Below are 17,333 nucleotides of genomic sequence, written 5' to 3'. Positions count from 1 at the left end.
AACATTTAGGCAGTTGTCTGAAGGAAGAGAATTAAGGCATGTGCATATTCCTGAGTGAATAAGCATCTTGATAATTTAAAGTTTGGTTACTCCCTTCAAGTATGGAAAACAATACCCAGAGTGAAAGTCTACTGGAGACATTTTTGTCCAGAAGGCCAGATTCAGACAAGGCTGTGCACCTAAAATAATTCAAAATATCTAAACACATTTCATAATTTTCTTTATTTGTGAGTAGAAACTCTTGGTTTTATTTTCTCTCACTTCAAAACATAAGAGATAGAGCCTCATATATTTATATATACACACATATATATAAATATATACACATATTTATCTATATAAATATACGTTTATTTACATATATATTTACAAAGATTGATTTTTTTGGTCAAGTAATCTGTGCTCTCAAAAATTAGTGTTAATATCTTATATATAGGTTATATTTTATATAGATATTTATGACTAATATCCTTGAACTGGCAAATAACAATCAATAATAAAATAGAAAGCCTTTGTTATCAAAAAAATTATTTGTTACTTATTTGATGGCAACTATCATCATTAGAAATGCAACATATTAGAAGCTTGCTCTATCTACTGAAAAATGAGAACTTTCCTGTATGTTTTTGCAAAGTGATGATTCACATAAGTTTGCAAACAGACCCTAATTGGGATGGTAACTATTAGCTGCCCCATTAGGTTGAAAACAGAGGCATTAAATCTGCTTGTTGTGAAGGGGTTTCCCCCCCGCCCCTTTCTTTTAGGTCCTTTCTTTTAGGACCACCAACACCTGAAATATCCATTAAACCTCAGCAGGAGTAGATAATGCTTTACATTGGCTTACTCAAACCTGTCCATGGAATGGCTGTTTGCCAGAAATAAATATTTTGTGTACATCAGCTTTGGGTACTGTTCCTTTTCTCATTTCAAGGCATGCAGCTTGTAGCAATGTTTGAATAACCTACACAAAAGTTGTAGAAGCACTATGGTGACAATCTGCACAATGTAGTAAAAGTTACAAGACTTGGTTTGTATTTTAAATTAAAGGACCCTTCAATTTTTTACTTCCCACCTCTGTTCAAACTGGACAATCTTTCAGCTTTGATTAATGGTTGGTAGAAGAAAGGGTCGGCAGTATTATTTACAGAGAAGCAATTTCTCTATGTCCGCTTTTCCTTCTCATATATGTTGTAGGAAATGGAAAAGAGTATGTCCTCCACGAAGTCAAAGAGATGGACTATTGCAAAGCATATGGGGGTAGCTAATCTTAAGCCTACATTTCGGTTGATTAACAGAAAGGATGTAGCCTTTTATCCTATCTATACAACAGCAAAGAAAGACCTAAGAAGCTTGACATCACAATGAAGGGATTTTAACTGAGTCCACCTGAGTTGACCTCTCTACTTAAAAAACAAATAGCAGCATGCTGTAGTCAAAGAGATTCTTTGCTTCTCCTTCTCCTCCTCCTCCTCCTTCCCCTCCTCCTCCTCCTCCTCCTTCTTCTTCTATCTTCTTTTTCTTCCATCTTCTTCTCCTTCTCCTTCTCCTTTTCCTTCTTCTTCCTCTTCTTCTTCTTCTTCTTCTTCTTCTTCAGACAGAATGGAAACTAAATTTTAATCTCTTACTTGTGGGATGATCTTAGACAATCCCTCTCAGCCCTCCTCCTTGTCTGCATATTGGGGAGAAGAAGACCTAACTCATGGAGTTGTGCACAACAGTGAGATGGGGCATAAACAGTGCCTAGCACATCAAAGATATTCAAAGATAATTAGTTCTCATCTCTTTTCCCTTTATTCCCTGTAAATTCCTTGTTTTTTATGGAAGATATTGGGACCCTCACCTGCGGCATATTTCTTTTCTGTGTTTGAATGGGAAGTTAAAGTTGTTAAAACAAATAAAATGGTACTGGCTGGCTGGCCTCAATCCTACTCTCTTACATGAGAGCCCCTTGAAAACCATTCTAAGCCATTCATAAAATCAAGGTGGACTGGAGAGATTGAATTCCTATGTACAGTAGCTGGTATCCTTTTACTCCTCTACAATCCCTAAGGCGATACTATAAGCAAGGGTTTTTCATATCGAGAATATTTCCAGATTAGTTGTGGAGAAGCTAACAATACACTATGATTATGGCATATGGTGGTTTTGGGGCCCTGTGAATGACAGCTGATTGAACGTCAGCAGACAGAAATGAGCAAATTTGATGCTAGTGATGAAACATGGCTGTACCAACAACAGCTCTGTCATCTTTTAGGGAGAAGTTCTGGGTAACTGTTGAAAAAGAGAAAGAAACTGGGCAAACTGAAAGGTTCAGAAGTACTTCGATGGTCTGGTAAGTTAGCTTTTGATCAAACAAGTCCTGTGAAATATTACCAAAACTATGCTTGTGTTTAAAGTAACAAAATGTATAGACGCTTTTCTAAGAAAAGGCAATGACTCAAACCAATTCAGGGAAAACTCTGAAGTCCCTGTAACACTGCCTCCTACTGATGGATTTAGGGCTGAAGAGGACCCTAATGTGTCCCATTCAAGGTTTCTCACTAGAAGTACTAGAGACCTAGTAGCATTTACTCCTTTACTATAGTCTTCTAAAAATAGAATTTAGAGGATAATGCTTAAAAAATGTTGGTAGGAGATTTCACAATTAGTCAATACTCTTAAATTTAGGTCTATAAGATTTCTAACGAGTGATTCATTGCTTGAATCTCAGAGTAATAGAAAAATACATGGTAAAAGCTGTTTTTAAAATTCTTTCTAAGAATAAACATGTCACATATGAAAATAATCCTCTGCGATATTGACAGTATGGATTCAAATATAGCTTCATATTATGAGCATGTCATGGTGAAGTCAGGGAGAGTGTGCACTAAACAGACGATAGAAGTTTTGTTTTGTTTTGGTTTTTTTGTGAAAAACATTCCAATTTCTTTCATTGGTATGCCCAAAGATAAGTGAATCCAAACCATAATTCGTCTTTTTCTGAACAGAGTTGATGTTTTTCATGGAAACGTTTTTTGAATAAAAAGAGAGTTTTTACACTGGGGGAAAAATAAAATAAAACCTTTCAACATTTTTGCAGTCACACAAATAATTGCATGAGGCACTCAGCAGATTCAGTTTGGGTCAGCAATTCAGTTAGTCCTTTGGCAACTGGCTTGTGTTTTATCCGTTTTGAAAAGAATTATCTCATTTTCTAGTCATTCTCTTATCTCATCTGCAATGTCAATTATCAGAACAAAACATCTTAAATACGATGCAAATAGGCAAACCTATTTTCCCTTCTGAGTCATAGTTATAGTTCGGCCTTTGTGTAATTAATTGGGAGATAAAATTAAATTTTAAATAGGAAGTCAGAATTAAGATGCCCAGTTTTACCATCAGCTCGACTGAACAAAGTTTCATTTGTTTTTATATTAACAAGCGTATAGCATGGTTATCCTCCAGAGACCCAACTCCAGCGAAAAGCTTTATGTATCTCTATCTTAAGAATGCTCTAGATCAGATTTGTTTGGGCCAGTGGCTTGGGGCTGTGGAATGAGCCCTCTCTTTAGAGATCCAAATTCTAAGTATCATCTCTCACTAACTGGTGCGGGATTTTTAGACACATAATTCATCTTTTGGGTATCAATTTTCTTACTAAAAAACCAGTATAAAAGATACTAGGATTTCTAAAACCTTTTCTAGTAGGCCTAAGTATTGGCATCCCTAAGATTAGGAGCTCAGTTTGGACCAAAGAAAAATTGGACTTTGTCCCCAATTTATCGGTGTTATCACTAGGTCCACATCTATGGCCTTAGTCCCCACTCCCACCCCACCCCATAGAGGTGCTATATTCCCTTTCTTTTTTGGCCAAGTCTAGATCAATTTTTTTTCTTAACTATCTTCCTGAGGGTTGTATATTCTTATTCTCTTCCCCTTTCATTATGTTTACTTCATTTTATTTCTACTTTGGAATCTTTTAGAGCTTTTTAAACATATTTCAACCCTGTGAATGCTGTTAAATCTAAAATACTATTTTATATAAATCTTTAATATTTTTCAGTGCTTTATTTCTTTTTTAAAAAAAATATGTTTGTTTATTTATTTATTTATTTTGAGAGAGAGAGAGACAGCCAGCACAAGCAGGGGAAATGCAGAGAGAGAGGGAGAGAGAATCCCAAGCAGGATGCAGGGCTCTATTCCATCATGGGATCATGACCTGAGCCTAAATCAAGAGTCAGAGGCTTAACTGACGGAGCCACCCAGGTGCCCCTCATTGCTCTATTTCTGCTTTATTTATTTCAGCTCCTCTTATCTGATCTTGCATTAGAGCATGTTCAACGATTAAGTGTATTTTTCGTGACTACTGTGTATTGTGACCCACCCAGTCTTTTTCTTTGCCTTTTTTCTTTCTTTTTTAACGTCCACATAGGTCTAGGAGGTTGCTACTTAGACTGGTTTTTTTTTTTTTAAGTGTAGCTTTAAAAGCACAAAATGAATTAAAACAATGTCTATGTCTAGAATTGAATCAGCATTTGACTTCCTCACTGAAAATTTTTTTCCATTGACTCATATGGGGAAAAAACAAAACAAAACAACATTATGTAGTCCTCTAGATTAAAGCTCTACCATTGGGGAGTATGATATTGATACTCTTCACACCGGTAGGCGAACATGAGTGTAGTTGGAAGGGACTTCATCAAGATGGCAGCTGCGTGTGTTTCTAAGGTCTTTTCACCATAGGAACTCAAGTCATTGTTTTATTAAAAATAGTAAATAAAGGTCTAGGTTCTCATCGATGATACCAACTTGTGAGGCCCAAGGAGCTGGTTGTTATCAGACTCAGTCATCATGAATATCACTGTGCTTCCTCCAGTCCTTTTGGCTTCATTTCCAGTTACCTGTTTGATCACATAGGGAAGCTTGCAGGCTGAGGTCCAGCACAGGACAGGAAACAGGCAATTCAAAAGGCCACCTAGAGTTGAAGAAGGACTCCAATCCAATGTTAGACTGTTTCCCTGAGCTCACTCTTGGTTTCTTAACTATTGTGGGTTTTTTAATCTCCTATTCAAAGGCTATTAATTTTGAGAATGTAAACTACCACGGAGATACACAGTCCCCACCTCCACTGTAATTTTCACAGTGTCTAATGGGTTTACTGGATAAAAAATATTAGTTGCTCTTTAGTCTTCATAATATTTTTCAAATTTCCACTTCTGATACTGCTTCACTGGGTCACAAGCAGCAACTTTCAGGGTCTTCTGAGAAACATTTCCTTCTAAGCATAACAACTGATGATAGTTTCCGAAAACAATGTGATTCACCTAGAAAGAAAGAGAATCTGGAATGAGCCACAGAATGAATTTGACAACTGCCATATAAAGAAATACAAACTAATAAAAAAAAGATAATTATATTTTTGGTTCCTCAGGAATTCTTCTTGCCTAAATTAACAACATGCACACAGTCTTTAGACTGTATTAAATTTGTCTCTATCTCACTTCGCCAAGCTACAAGGCTGTTAAGACTTTTACGACTTCCTCAGGGAGGAGGCAAAAGATTTATTTTCTGACAATAGGTTTGATTACTCTATTATTTAAAGAAAATAATTCCATACAGCATTTACTATATTTGATGGATGATGGTTCTCTAATTGATGGTGATCATGAAAAAATACCCATTGCAAAAAGTGAGTTAGTTAATGTCTTAATTGAGTTCATACCTTAGAATGCAAACTTGGAATACAAAGTGCTAGAAATGATGTATATATTTATAATCTTTCCACCATAATCTCTGATAGTACATAATACCTGATGTTCAGAAAATCCAGAGGTACTTAGAAAAAAGTCAAAGGTATTTCAGAGAAGTTCTATTATTGGTTAATATTTGCTGAATATCTTAGAAATAATGGATAACCAATTTAGAACATGCTTATGGCTTTATATATTTTTTCACCTTTTAATTCTCTCAATTTTCCATGACTATGACAAAGGTAATCTTAATCATACGTACATTGTTTTGAATTATTCAAAAGAATATATCAAACAGGGGTGACTTCATAATAGTTTGTTTTAAAGATGTTCCTACAAAAACATTGTCATCTGTAGGACTCTGGTAAGACGATGTTTGAGTATGCTCAAGGTTTTGTAAAGGAGTTGGCCTTGAGCAAAATCATCCTGGATTATCTACAATGTTCTGCCAGTGGATTATAAAGTGGTAACTGAACAACTTGTCCCCAACCTAAAGACATTTGATGAGGGAACCAGTAGTGGAGGGTCATTCCATGACCCAGTATTTAGAAGCTACCTATGAAATGATTTCCTTTTAGGTGTCCATAGTCCAGAGCATTTGGGTGGGTGGGCTTAGAGAACATCTTTGAAATGCAGGTTGGAAATGTATCATTTTAACAATGCATTGGTATTCAGGGTCAAACTCACTATTACCCTACTTCCTTCCATGAAGCTTTCAACTCCTAATGCTAAAAGAAAAGATATGTTCTTGTTACTCATAGTCTTATTCTCCATTTCTCTTAACATGCTTTGGAGGATTCAGGAGGTTTAGTATAAAAAGTACCAAAATACTGAAAAAATAAGGAAGGCTATTATTAAGATATTAATCTCCATAACATCTAGCAGCATGGAAATGGGGAACCGAAGGCAGAAGGCAGCTATGTGGCATGATACAAAGTCACAGGCACAACCAATGTCGGGAAACAGCTATCCAATTTTTGCTATCTTAATTAAATTACTCTCTTTACAAACTGGTTTACCATTTAGAGGGACCAAAATAAACCTGTATAAAAATCAGCTAATGAAGGCTTAAGTTCTCAGTGGGGTCAAGCCAGTTTGTAAATAAGACCTATGTGATTTAAGGGCTGCTTACTCCTAAATATTTTCTCTCCAGCCTGAATTTTTTTCCTGGTAACAGACTCACTTCTGGAGATGAAAAATGTGTTCTCATTCTCATCCTTTCTCTCCCCTGCACCCACCGCCTCCCCCAACACCTCCCCCATCCCCCCACCACCTCCTGCTTTTTTGGCATAAGGTTAAGGAAGCCAAAGAGAATATTCAATAGATGTTTATGCATTTTCCCAACACCATGAAATATAAAATTAGTAACTTGTACACTAGCAATACTTCATTTTTCTGAATAAGTCAACAAGAGCCATTATCACTAACAAGGAAAAAAAAATGTCCAGAAGGAACTGAAATATAACAGAGAAAATTAAAAGGGAGGAAGGTTGGGAAGTGTGTTGCTCAGACCCTGGTTTTGATCCCCAGCGGGAAGAAAACTGTCATGAAGGGAGTGGTCACTGGCTGTGACATCAAAAGGAATGGAGGCACTCTAAGGAGAAAAAGAAGCGTGCTGACTTTGGGGACAGGCCTGAGCAAAATGATGGTCTTCATGCACCCAGTACATTTTGTGGATTTGATGGCTACTTGCTAGTGAGATAGTAGAAACTTTAGGAAGGCCCTCCTGAAACTATTCTTGCCACCCCAAGATCTTACACCAAAGCTTACGATTTGATATCTTGTTAAAATAGAATTGCGGAAGGGGTGCCTGGGTGGCTCAGGCAGTTAGGCATCTGACTCTTGGTTTCGGCTCAGGTCATCATCTCACAGTTCGTGAGATCGAGCACCATGTCAGGCTCTGTGCGGACAGCAGGGAGGCTGCCTGGGGTTCTCTCTCTTCCTCTCTCTCTGTCCCTCCATCACTCACACACACACACACACTCACACACACACACACACACACACTCTCCCTCTCTCAAAAGAAATAAATAAACTTTAAAAAATACCATTGAGGGAAACGGTCAGGACTTTGAGAATGAAGAAGATATAGCAGGGGTGGTCTAGGAAATATTAACAGCTGGACCTCTGGACAAACACCCCCAGATCTGTAGCATGGGTTTATGTAATACTCCCATCCTGGCTTGTTTCAAGCTACCAATGTGACGTCATTGAATGTGAAGTTAGCGCACAATTAGCTCCTACAAGCTGGTGGGAGCTGGTTCCAACACCTGTTGAGAGCCAGGTCTCTGGTTACCAGGGTGGGGAATGAGGAAAAGTCATCCCTTGTGGAAAGGAGGCAGAATGCCAAAAAAAAAAAATGGATTCATCCTAAAGTGCAGGCCTTGTAGAAAGCACACTGGTTCTTGTGCAGAAAAGCCTCCTTATAGGCTTTTCTGGTGACCATTGAGAACCAGTTCTAGCCCATAAGCATTATTTTTGCCGTTGTTAGTTGACTGAAGCAAATGACTTACAGAAACAAAGATGCTGATACTAATGTAACCAAGGAACCCGGTGACTTATATTTAAAACAACCTACCTGAAATAAATTTTGTAAAAGAAAAAGAAAGACTTGCCAATTTATAAAAAAAAAAAATCTGTTTCTCTCTCTGTATGAACTTTTATTTTGCCTCGATCGTCACAAGCACATTTAAAGGTTCTGAGTGAGGAAGCCGACAATGAGAGTTTTATGTCCCCTTTAATTGGAAGTTGGATTTGTGATAAAGAAGAGGTACAAATATTTTGCTTACCAGTTCCGGATGAAAGACTGATGTTGATTTATGCAGCCATTTTAGCCCTTTGTTTCTGTTATCACAAGGGTGCAGCCTCACGGCCCCGGTATCAGGGACTGGAGCTAAGCACCACTCTCCATGTTTAATAAGTCTTAGCCAGGTATAATTAAATTGCTGAAGCTGTCGGGAAATGAATAAAGAAAAGGTCACTTTCAGCAGCAAACACAGGTAGGGTCTTTGCTTCACAGTTTTGTTAGCAATGGTTAAGGAGATGGGCACTCTGATCAAATGTTTTGTACCCAAATCCTGGTATTGCCACTTTCAGTTCGGACAGTACGGGCGTGCTATTACCATATCGCATTTCATTCTTGTCATTTTTAAGTTGGATAGCAACAGCGTGTATCTCAGAGAGTTGAGGTAATGACTGCTAGGTGTTTATTTAACACACAGTAAGCCCTCAATAAATGTGAGTTGCAATAATAAAAATTATTTAGTGCAGTTAGTACATAGGCGCAAACGGAGGTCATTTCAGGTAACTCGGAACCCCAGATAAGCCTGGTGTTCTGAAGCAGTGAAACATTCAAACCACCTGCAGCCATTAGGGCTACAAGGAGGTCTAAGTCACAGCCCGAAATTACTTTGGTGGAAATGATTATGCTTCTTTAAGAGTATCCAGATTACTGGACTCCTAGAGGCTTTGTAGGAAAGGCCCACAATCTTTCTTAAGGGTAAAAAATGTTTCTAATGTAAGCAATGTCAAAAATCTTTCTTTGCTGATAGCAGAAAGACTCATCGGGCTCTGCTCTGTTAGCATCCCCTAGTTCCCAAGAATTACTCTTGGAGAAGTCCAGTTTGGGAGAGTTGCTGAAGTCTAAAGTAAATACTGATTCAGGTATTGAAACCAGGTTTTAGATTTTTTTATAAGTACTTTCTCCAGTTATTTACAACCTAGTACTGTCTGGTCAATTACTTTATGGCTCTTGGTCTGGGGGACGTCTGTTGTTTTGCACCAATATAAACATAAAAAATAGACTTCTGGTAAAATCTATCTAAATGTTTTTATCTAGTGAATCATTTGTAATGTAACTGAGATGTAAGTTAGATTATCGCACTTGTCATTGGGTTAGACCTCACCACTCAAAGGGTACTCCCTGGACCAATATCAGTATCACCGGGGAGGTAGTTGAAACGCCTGACTCTCAGCCCCATCATGAACTATTGAATCGGAATCTGTATTGTAACAAACTTTCCAGGTGATTTGTGTGCACATTAAAATTTGAGATGCATGGTCTTATGCCATAGTACAAGGAAGCGAGGTGGCTACAAAGAGAAGCTAGATATTACCTTTAGAAGGGACATCTCAACTGGTTGAAAAGTTAATAGTTACTGAAAAGCTAATAGGGGACTTTTTAGGTAGGGTGAAGGATAGAGCTTGGTGGTTAATCCTAGAAATTTATTCCTTTTGTGCTTTTTTTGGATGAATGTTATTAACTGGTATAAAGTTTAGTTAATTCGGCCCCAGATAAGTTAACTTCCTCCAACTTTCCCTTACTTCTTATTACTCAAACAAACTATAAGAAGCAGAAGCTAAAAATGAGTAACAAGACAAAAAGGGAGATGGGTGTTTTTTTTTTTTGAAAGCAGGGGGCTGCATATTCATATTTTCACCTCCTAGTATCTCCTTGAGAGGCTCAGTGGTTATCCAGACTACAATTTGGGTCTTCAGATGAAATACTGGTTTAATCAGGCATGGAAAATCACTAAAATGATGAGTCTTGAAGGACTGAGTTAAATAATATTTTGCTTTCATATGATGCGGACTACTTGTGGTTTTATAATTTATGACTTTATTTCCTCTCGGAATGGTTAATATGCAAGTTGTGTATTTCAAACGATTTTTGACACATTTCTCTTCCCTCTACCTCCCTTCTTTCCTAATTAAAAGAGAGTTCCCTTAGCTTCAAGTTTATAATCCTTAGCTGAATTATAGCAACACAGATGACAAAGATGCCTTTCTTCTAGTAGCAGCTTTGAATTAAGAGTGGAGAGGAAATGTGCTAAAAAATATAAGCAATGTCTTGGGGTGCCTGGGTGGCTCAGTCGGTTGAGCGTCTGACTTCGGCTCAGGTCATGATCTTGCAGTCTGTGGGTTCGAGCCCTGCATCGGGCTCTGTGCTGACAGCTCAGAGCCTGGAGCCTGCTTTGGATGCTGTGTTTCCCTCTCTCTCTGCCTCTCCCCCGCTCATATTCTGTCTCTCTCTCTGTCAAAACTAAAAAAACATTAATATATATATATATATATATATATAGGCAATGTCTCTAAGTCAAAGCAAACAAGTAAGTCTGGGCAAGCCTAGATTGTCATCACAAAATAATTTCTCCACGAAAGTGTGATCTACAATTTTAGGAAGCTGCATTGTACTCATGTACTGATGTTCCTATGAGTTTTATTTGGCACCCAAACCAATAATATCCCCACAGAATGAGAATGGGTAGGGAACGCATGTTGAAGAGGGAGGTCCCATCACTCAGAGCTCACCTCCAGCACTGCAGAGTCCTTGCCCTGTGCTCCTGGGCCCTCCTTCCTCCCCTATCCATTGTGTTCTGAGTTTGTCAGAGATTTGTTGAAGGGTTTTCCATCATGGATCATGGATTATGTAATTTGCATTACATATGCAAATTACACATGCTCCTTTATATGTATGAGAATGGGGAGGAGGGGACTGAATCAAAACAAAATTCCTCCCTTAGATTATTTAAAAATATGTTCTTCCTTCATTTCCTTTATTATTTTATCTTTATATGTAACTTTTTAAAATTTTTCACATTTTGTGTCTTTATCATTATAACAGTGAACATTTGTGGAGCACTAAGTGTTAAATATCATTCTACATGTTTCATCGGTATCACATAATTTGATCTTCAAACCTGTTTTAGGGGTAGGGACTGTTATCACGACTATTTACCTAAAGGTTAAAGGGTTTGCAAAGTTAACACACTTTCGAAAGCAGTGGAGCCAGCATTGGGTCCCTGGTGGGTTGACTTCAGTACCCACACTTTTACTCCCTTGCTCGCTGTCTGTACGTTTAGTTGTGGGCTCTCTTATCACCAACCGTATGATTATTTAGAAATGTATAAGTTAATTATTGTTTGTAAACGCGAAAATAAATTTCTCAAGCGAGCAGTAAATGTGCCATACCCTGCACTTATCACCTACACCTGTGCCATCTATCCACTGCACCTATGAGAGAGAAAACCCAGGCCAGGTACCTTGCTGCTTCCGTCACAGTCTTCCAAAGTGGCTGTGGTGTTTTCAATGGAAATGCATTTGCCCAAGGCCACATTAATAAGCTAGGAAGCAAAATATAAAATATGCATTAAGAAAAAAATATTTTGAAGTAGAACAAGACATTCAGAAAACACAGGCCATAAAACTATAATAAGGTTAAAAGATAGTTAAGTTGATAGCTTAGCATTACTTAGCACTATACGATTTTATTGGTTGCTATCTCTAACAGAGACATAATGTAATCTTGCTAAAGTACAGCTTCAATCTGTCAATTTAGGCCTATGATTCAGCCACAGAGCCAACAAACAGAAGCTTTTAATTAACCCTTGCCTGGAATGCTGAATAGGGAATGAGCAAAAGGTAGCATGAGAAGTAGTTATTTTCTTGTCTCAAGTTTTTCTGATGCATACATTAAAAGTCAACGCACATACTTGCAATTTAATCAAACCAACAGTTATGGGCTCTGTTCCCTGGCTGACCCCTCCAAGCTATTTCACTGCTTAGGCACTGAATCATAGATAAATGGAGTCCTTCAAAGAACAGCAGAGTCCAGCTGATTCCCTGTCAGAATCTTCCTAATGACTCAGGCAAGCTACAATTCATTATAGGAAAGTCATGAAAGCTAGTACAGAGCCAAGCTTAAAGACACTATCTGGCAGGCCCCCCAGGTTTTTAGTGGATTTACAGGGTCAAATATGGAGGCAGCTTTCTATAAGTCACCATTTAATGCAGAAAAATGTTGATTCCCTTGCCCTCTTTGACATCTTGGGGAAGGCTAATGAGATGGTGAGTTAATAGGGCAATTTAGACTTCTTAGGTTTCTAGAAGAGCTGTGTAGAGTCAAATCTACACTCAGGAAAGCCTTCTGAGCTGGGAGTGGGGGAAAAGTCTTTGTTGGCAGGGACACTATTTGTGCCCTTTCCTGTTCTATCGCGCCTAACACAGAGCTCTAAATCCAGGGTGCTTTATGATGCAACTGTCCAGCTCACAGAGTTGTGAGCCTTCATAACAGCATGCTCACTGGTTGGTCCTCACTTTTACATGCATAGCTTAGGTTGCAAGAAAGTAAGGCAAATATTCAGGGACCACCAAATGCAGAAAACAAAACAAAACAAAACAAAACCTTTTAGCAAGTGGGAAAATGGCAAATACCGGTAAGCAACGGACTGATATTGTAAGGACAGGAGAAAGAACTTGGGCATGGACAAGCCAGAGAGTTGGGATTGCAGTCTTTCACATAAAGATGGACAACTGTAGACCCTCACTAGAATGGTGTCCCGGGGAAAACAATTTACCCAGTGGCACAGGGAGACAACAGGGGAGCTAGATTCTCCCTTGGGAATCTGAACCTTGCATTGACCTTCATTTGGGTTTGAGATGCAAGTTGAACTGCTTGCATTGGATAGGAACTTTGACAGACGTAAAAATAGTGCCAGGGTGGTTACTTCTAGGGTGGCTGGCATGGAAAAGAACTCTAGAAGGACAGAATTTCCATCAGAAATCTCCAAAGAAAGCTCCATTCACAATTTAACGTGACAAATATGGGAAGAGACAATCCACCACCAGTTAATGGAGCAGTCAGGACACACAGAAGGAATCAACTTCAGAGAAGAGATTTAATAAGAATGCACTGAAGGAGGATAATCCTAGAGATTAAAGAAGGGAAATACGATCCAGTTGTTGTCTGGATTTTCACTGAGATAAATATAAACTTCTGTGTTTGTGGATTACTCACAAAATACCTTCCCACGTGTTTGGAAAACTCTGGCTTCACTACAGCTGAACAGGTTGGACTGCTCCAGAACCTGGCAGAACCCCTAGGACGGTAACGTTTAGTTGTCTGCTACACGAGGGAGTGCAGTGTGTTTGCCAAATATATTTGGCCCTGGGATCCTATTTCTGGCAGCACAACTAACCTTGCCCAGAGCACTGTATGGGAACCCCTGGTTTAACTGATTACTTTGTATTTATTTTGTACAGTCCCTTCTGCCAAACATGGAAAGGCATTGGATGGAAGGAGAAGATTTTTCTTTCCCTTACTTACCACTCCCCCCCCCCCCCCCCCCCCAGTTCTCTGAAGATTTGTTTCCCTTCCTCCTGATCAGAGATTTCTGGAGAAACTGCTTTTCTTCATGTATAAACGATTTATGAAGTGCTAAGGGGTTGTTATTCTTTATTGACTTGCGAATGGTTTTAAGCATTGACTTGTATTCAGGGGCGCCTGGGTGGCTCAGTAGGTTGAGCATCTGACTCTTGATTTTGGCTCCGGGCATGATCCCAGGGTCCTGGGATTGAGCTCTGCCTCAGGCTCCATGCTGAGCATGGATCCCTGCTTGAGATTCTCACTCTCTCCCCCTGTGTCTCTCTCCTGCTCATGCTCTCTCTTTGTCTCTCTCAAAATAAATAAATAAACTTAAAAAATTATATTTGTGTTTTTAATGTAAACCATTTCAATCTTTTTTTCACCAGGCAGTATGTAAATTTTTCAATTGTTTTTCAAAATCTATCCATTTTGAATTCTTTCGTTTTCCAATTTAGGAGGTGGAGTTCCCCACAGTTTATCACGGCATTTGCTAAACATTAGGCTATAGGCTGCTTACTAACCATTTAATCCAATGTGTATAAAGACACATTGTTAGTGAGGTTCTTTTATTCATCAAACATTTTTGGTTCAACAATAAACGATCGGTTCTTATAAAAAAGAAAAGAAAACAAACAAAAACCTTTTCACTGGATTTAAATTGTAAAATATTTTCTTGGGATTTTTCAAGACTCTCCACCTAAAATAATGGTTCAGTTAATCTTAAGTTTGAAATGTCTAGTGAAAGATCTTCTTTTTTTTTTTTTTAAGTGGTAATAATGCTCCCTACTAGTTGCTTCAAAGAGAAGCCAGTGGCATCTTGGTTGTAATTTGTCTGAGGAAGGCAACAAATAGAATTCAAAAAAATAATTTAAAAATACTTTGTGCATTTTAATATATTATAGCTCAGGCATCAGCCGGCTGTTTATAGAAGAGCTCTTCAAAAATTTCATGGGAACTCTTAGACACATTAGCCTCACAGAAGAGGCAAAAGGTAGTTTTTTAGTTCCCTCTGGTGGTTAAAGTTCAGTAATGCTCTTGCTGAGATTCTGTGTTAGGACAGAATATGGTGACAATTTCTTTTTTCCTTACTCAGGAGTTGGAATTAAAAAAAAAAGTGTCAGTTTATTTTACAGACAAATAATTTGAATAGTGTATAAATCCATGGTGTTCTCCCTAATGAGTTACCTAGAAAAAAAAATCAGGATAAACCACCTGAAATAGCTGTTATTCTATTTTGACCTATAAAAATGATCATTTTATACTACAGTATGTTACAAACAGATCACTTTTACTATTTGTCAATTGAATTTTCAAGTTTCCTCTTTTTTATACTCTTCCAGGATCTTCCCTACACTGGGAGAATGACTCTACTACGTCCTTGCCATCAGGAATTTTCCTAGACAGAGAGTGATTGGTTTGTGTAATTCACTTTCTAGGGAGAATTGAAAAAAAAACATGGCCTAAAATAGCAGGCTTACTGATGGTCAAGTCTGAGAACCTCTTGCATGAAGAAAAAGAAAACTCTGAAAGAAAATAAAATAATGCTGGGAATATTTATAAATAAAAATTAAATGAGAAAGCAGTAACATGGATTAAAAATATGCATGACTGGGAAAAGCTCTAGGTCAAGTCTTGACTAATCACCTCTAAACCCATTTTATGATAAGTATCCTCACGTCTTGCCATCCTCTTCAAATTAAGCCCCACTCCTAGAATGGGTTTGGAATGGCTTTCATCCAGTTTCTCTACTTTCTTGCTTTAGTTCATAGATTTTGTACTGTGTCCAACCTGTCTAGCTCAGTTTCTTCCTTTTTGGTACATTATGTTGTGCCCTGGAATTTTCTCTGTCATTGTCTTTTATTTTCAGTTCCTGTTTGAAATCTGTGAATATCTAATTAAATCATGTCATCCCAATCTTAACCCTACTCAATAGCTCCCTATTACATTCAGGAGAGAGAAGAAAGAGAGAGAGAGAGAGAGAGAGAGAGAGAGAGAGAGAGAGAGAAAGGAAAGGAAAAGAAAGAAAAGATAGACAGGAGGGAGGGTGGGAAGGAGAGAGGAAGGAAGGAAGGAAGGAAGGAAGGAAGGAAGGAAGGAAGGAGGAGAAGGAAGGGGAAGAAAGAGCAGGGAAGAGAGAGGGAGGGAGGGAGGGAGGAAAAAGAAAGGAAGTAAGAAACAAGAAAAAGAAAAGGAAAGGGAAAGGAGAATCCTTAGTCTGCCTATAAGGACCCATGGGACCACTCTTCCTTCCTCTCCCTCTTCATCTGTTGCCATTCTTTTCTCCTTCACACCCTGACAACATTCATCTTCTTTCCGGTTCTTGAGTGCCTAGAAGGTCATCTAACTTAGAGTTTTTGTACAAGGGGCATCCTCTGCCTAGGGCTCTCTTTTTTGAAGTTTGGCTGACCCTTGTCTTTGAGGGCTAGCATTCAATATCTCCTCAGAGTTGAATATTCTAGCTTAGAAGGACTGGTCACTAAGGACCAGTTCCCTAAATTAGAGCCATTTTACTTTTTATTTAAGCATTACATATTTGTACATGGTTTCCCTTACTCATCTTTAAGCTCCACGAATAGGCATCAAGTCTACTTTATACATATTTACCCTATAATCCAGTTCTGAAATACTGTGTGGTTTATTGATATCCAGTAGGTACTTGCCAAATTAATCAATGAATGTAGCTGCCTAAAAGCCTCCCTCAAGTTCACCTATATTTAATCCTTAACCATGCTCTGTCTCATCTGCCCTCATATTGGATATTTATTTATAGTGTAATCCTTCATTCTTTTCCACACTTTTTTAGGAGTTTTTAAATTTAATATTTATGGACTCACAATTTAACTTGCTCCTTGAACTTACCACACCATTAGCCCTCACAATGGGAGCCTTCAAATCAGGAAAAACATTCTCCAAATACCATTTGAAACTTTTGCATTTTAGTTTCTTTCGAAGTTTCCGTTGTTCGGTGAGGTTTCCAACATCTAACCCTTGGTCTATGAGGTGGTCCCCGTGGCCATAGAATAGCTCCTTGTACTCATCAAGCCAGACCTCAGCAACCCGCACCAAGTTCCGCTCGACTGTCTTCATCCGGTCCTTGGGGAAGGTATATGGATTGTCATTTCTGAATATGTGGCCTACTCGGGAACAGGGAATGATCTCAATTTCACCACCACACATCCATACCTGTAACAGTTTGATAGGAAGCATCAATTATCATATGACTGCCCACAATTCATGGGCAATTAACAATGACAGGAACCACCTGGTGACCCCCCCCCCCCCCCCCAGCTTGAAGTACTACTGTCAACGTCTAAAATCTTTTTCAATGGTTTCAAATTAAGCTCAACAGGTTTATTTAGCTTTTCACATTGCTGTGGAGCATTTTAGGATTCGTAAAATATATATTGTTTTCTTCCCTACGCTGCAGTGTACATCTTTTTTTAATAAAGAAATTCTCACAG

At 38.4% G+C, this 17,333-nt stretch overlaps 1 protein-coding gene across 1 annotated transcript in view; it reads right to left on the bottom strand.

The window, feature by feature from the left end:
- Positions 1-4,604: 4,604 nt before the first annotated feature.
- GALNT5 (polypeptide N-acetylgalactosaminyltransferase 5) overlaps positions 4,605-17,333 on the bottom strand; it is a 41,534-nt gene continuing 28,805 nt past the window's right edge. Inside the window, exons 7-10 of the mRNA XM_030327651.1 lie at positions 16,732-17,055; positions 11,771-11,851; positions 8,519-8,680; positions 4,605-5,303 (exon numbers count right to left, since the gene is read on the bottom strand). Coding sequence (XP_030183511.1) covers positions 5,163-5,303; positions 8,519-8,680; positions 11,771-11,851; positions 16,732-17,055 — 708 coding nt within the window. The 3' untranslated portion in view covers positions 4,605-5,162. The remainder of the gene's footprint in view (positions 5,304-8,518; positions 8,681-11,770; positions 11,852-16,731; positions 17,056-17,333) is intronic.

Source organism: Lynx canadensis, chromosome C1, assembly GCF_007474595.2.
Source record: "Lynx canadensis isolate LIC74 chromosome C1, mLynCan4.pri.v2, whole genome shotgun sequence".
Classification (NCBI taxonomy): Eukaryota; Metazoa; Chordata; class Mammalia; order Carnivora; family Felidae; genus Lynx; species Lynx canadensis.
The sequence above is the reverse complement of the archived record's forward strand: the minus strand, read 5'-3'. Positions and strand labels throughout refer to the sequence as shown.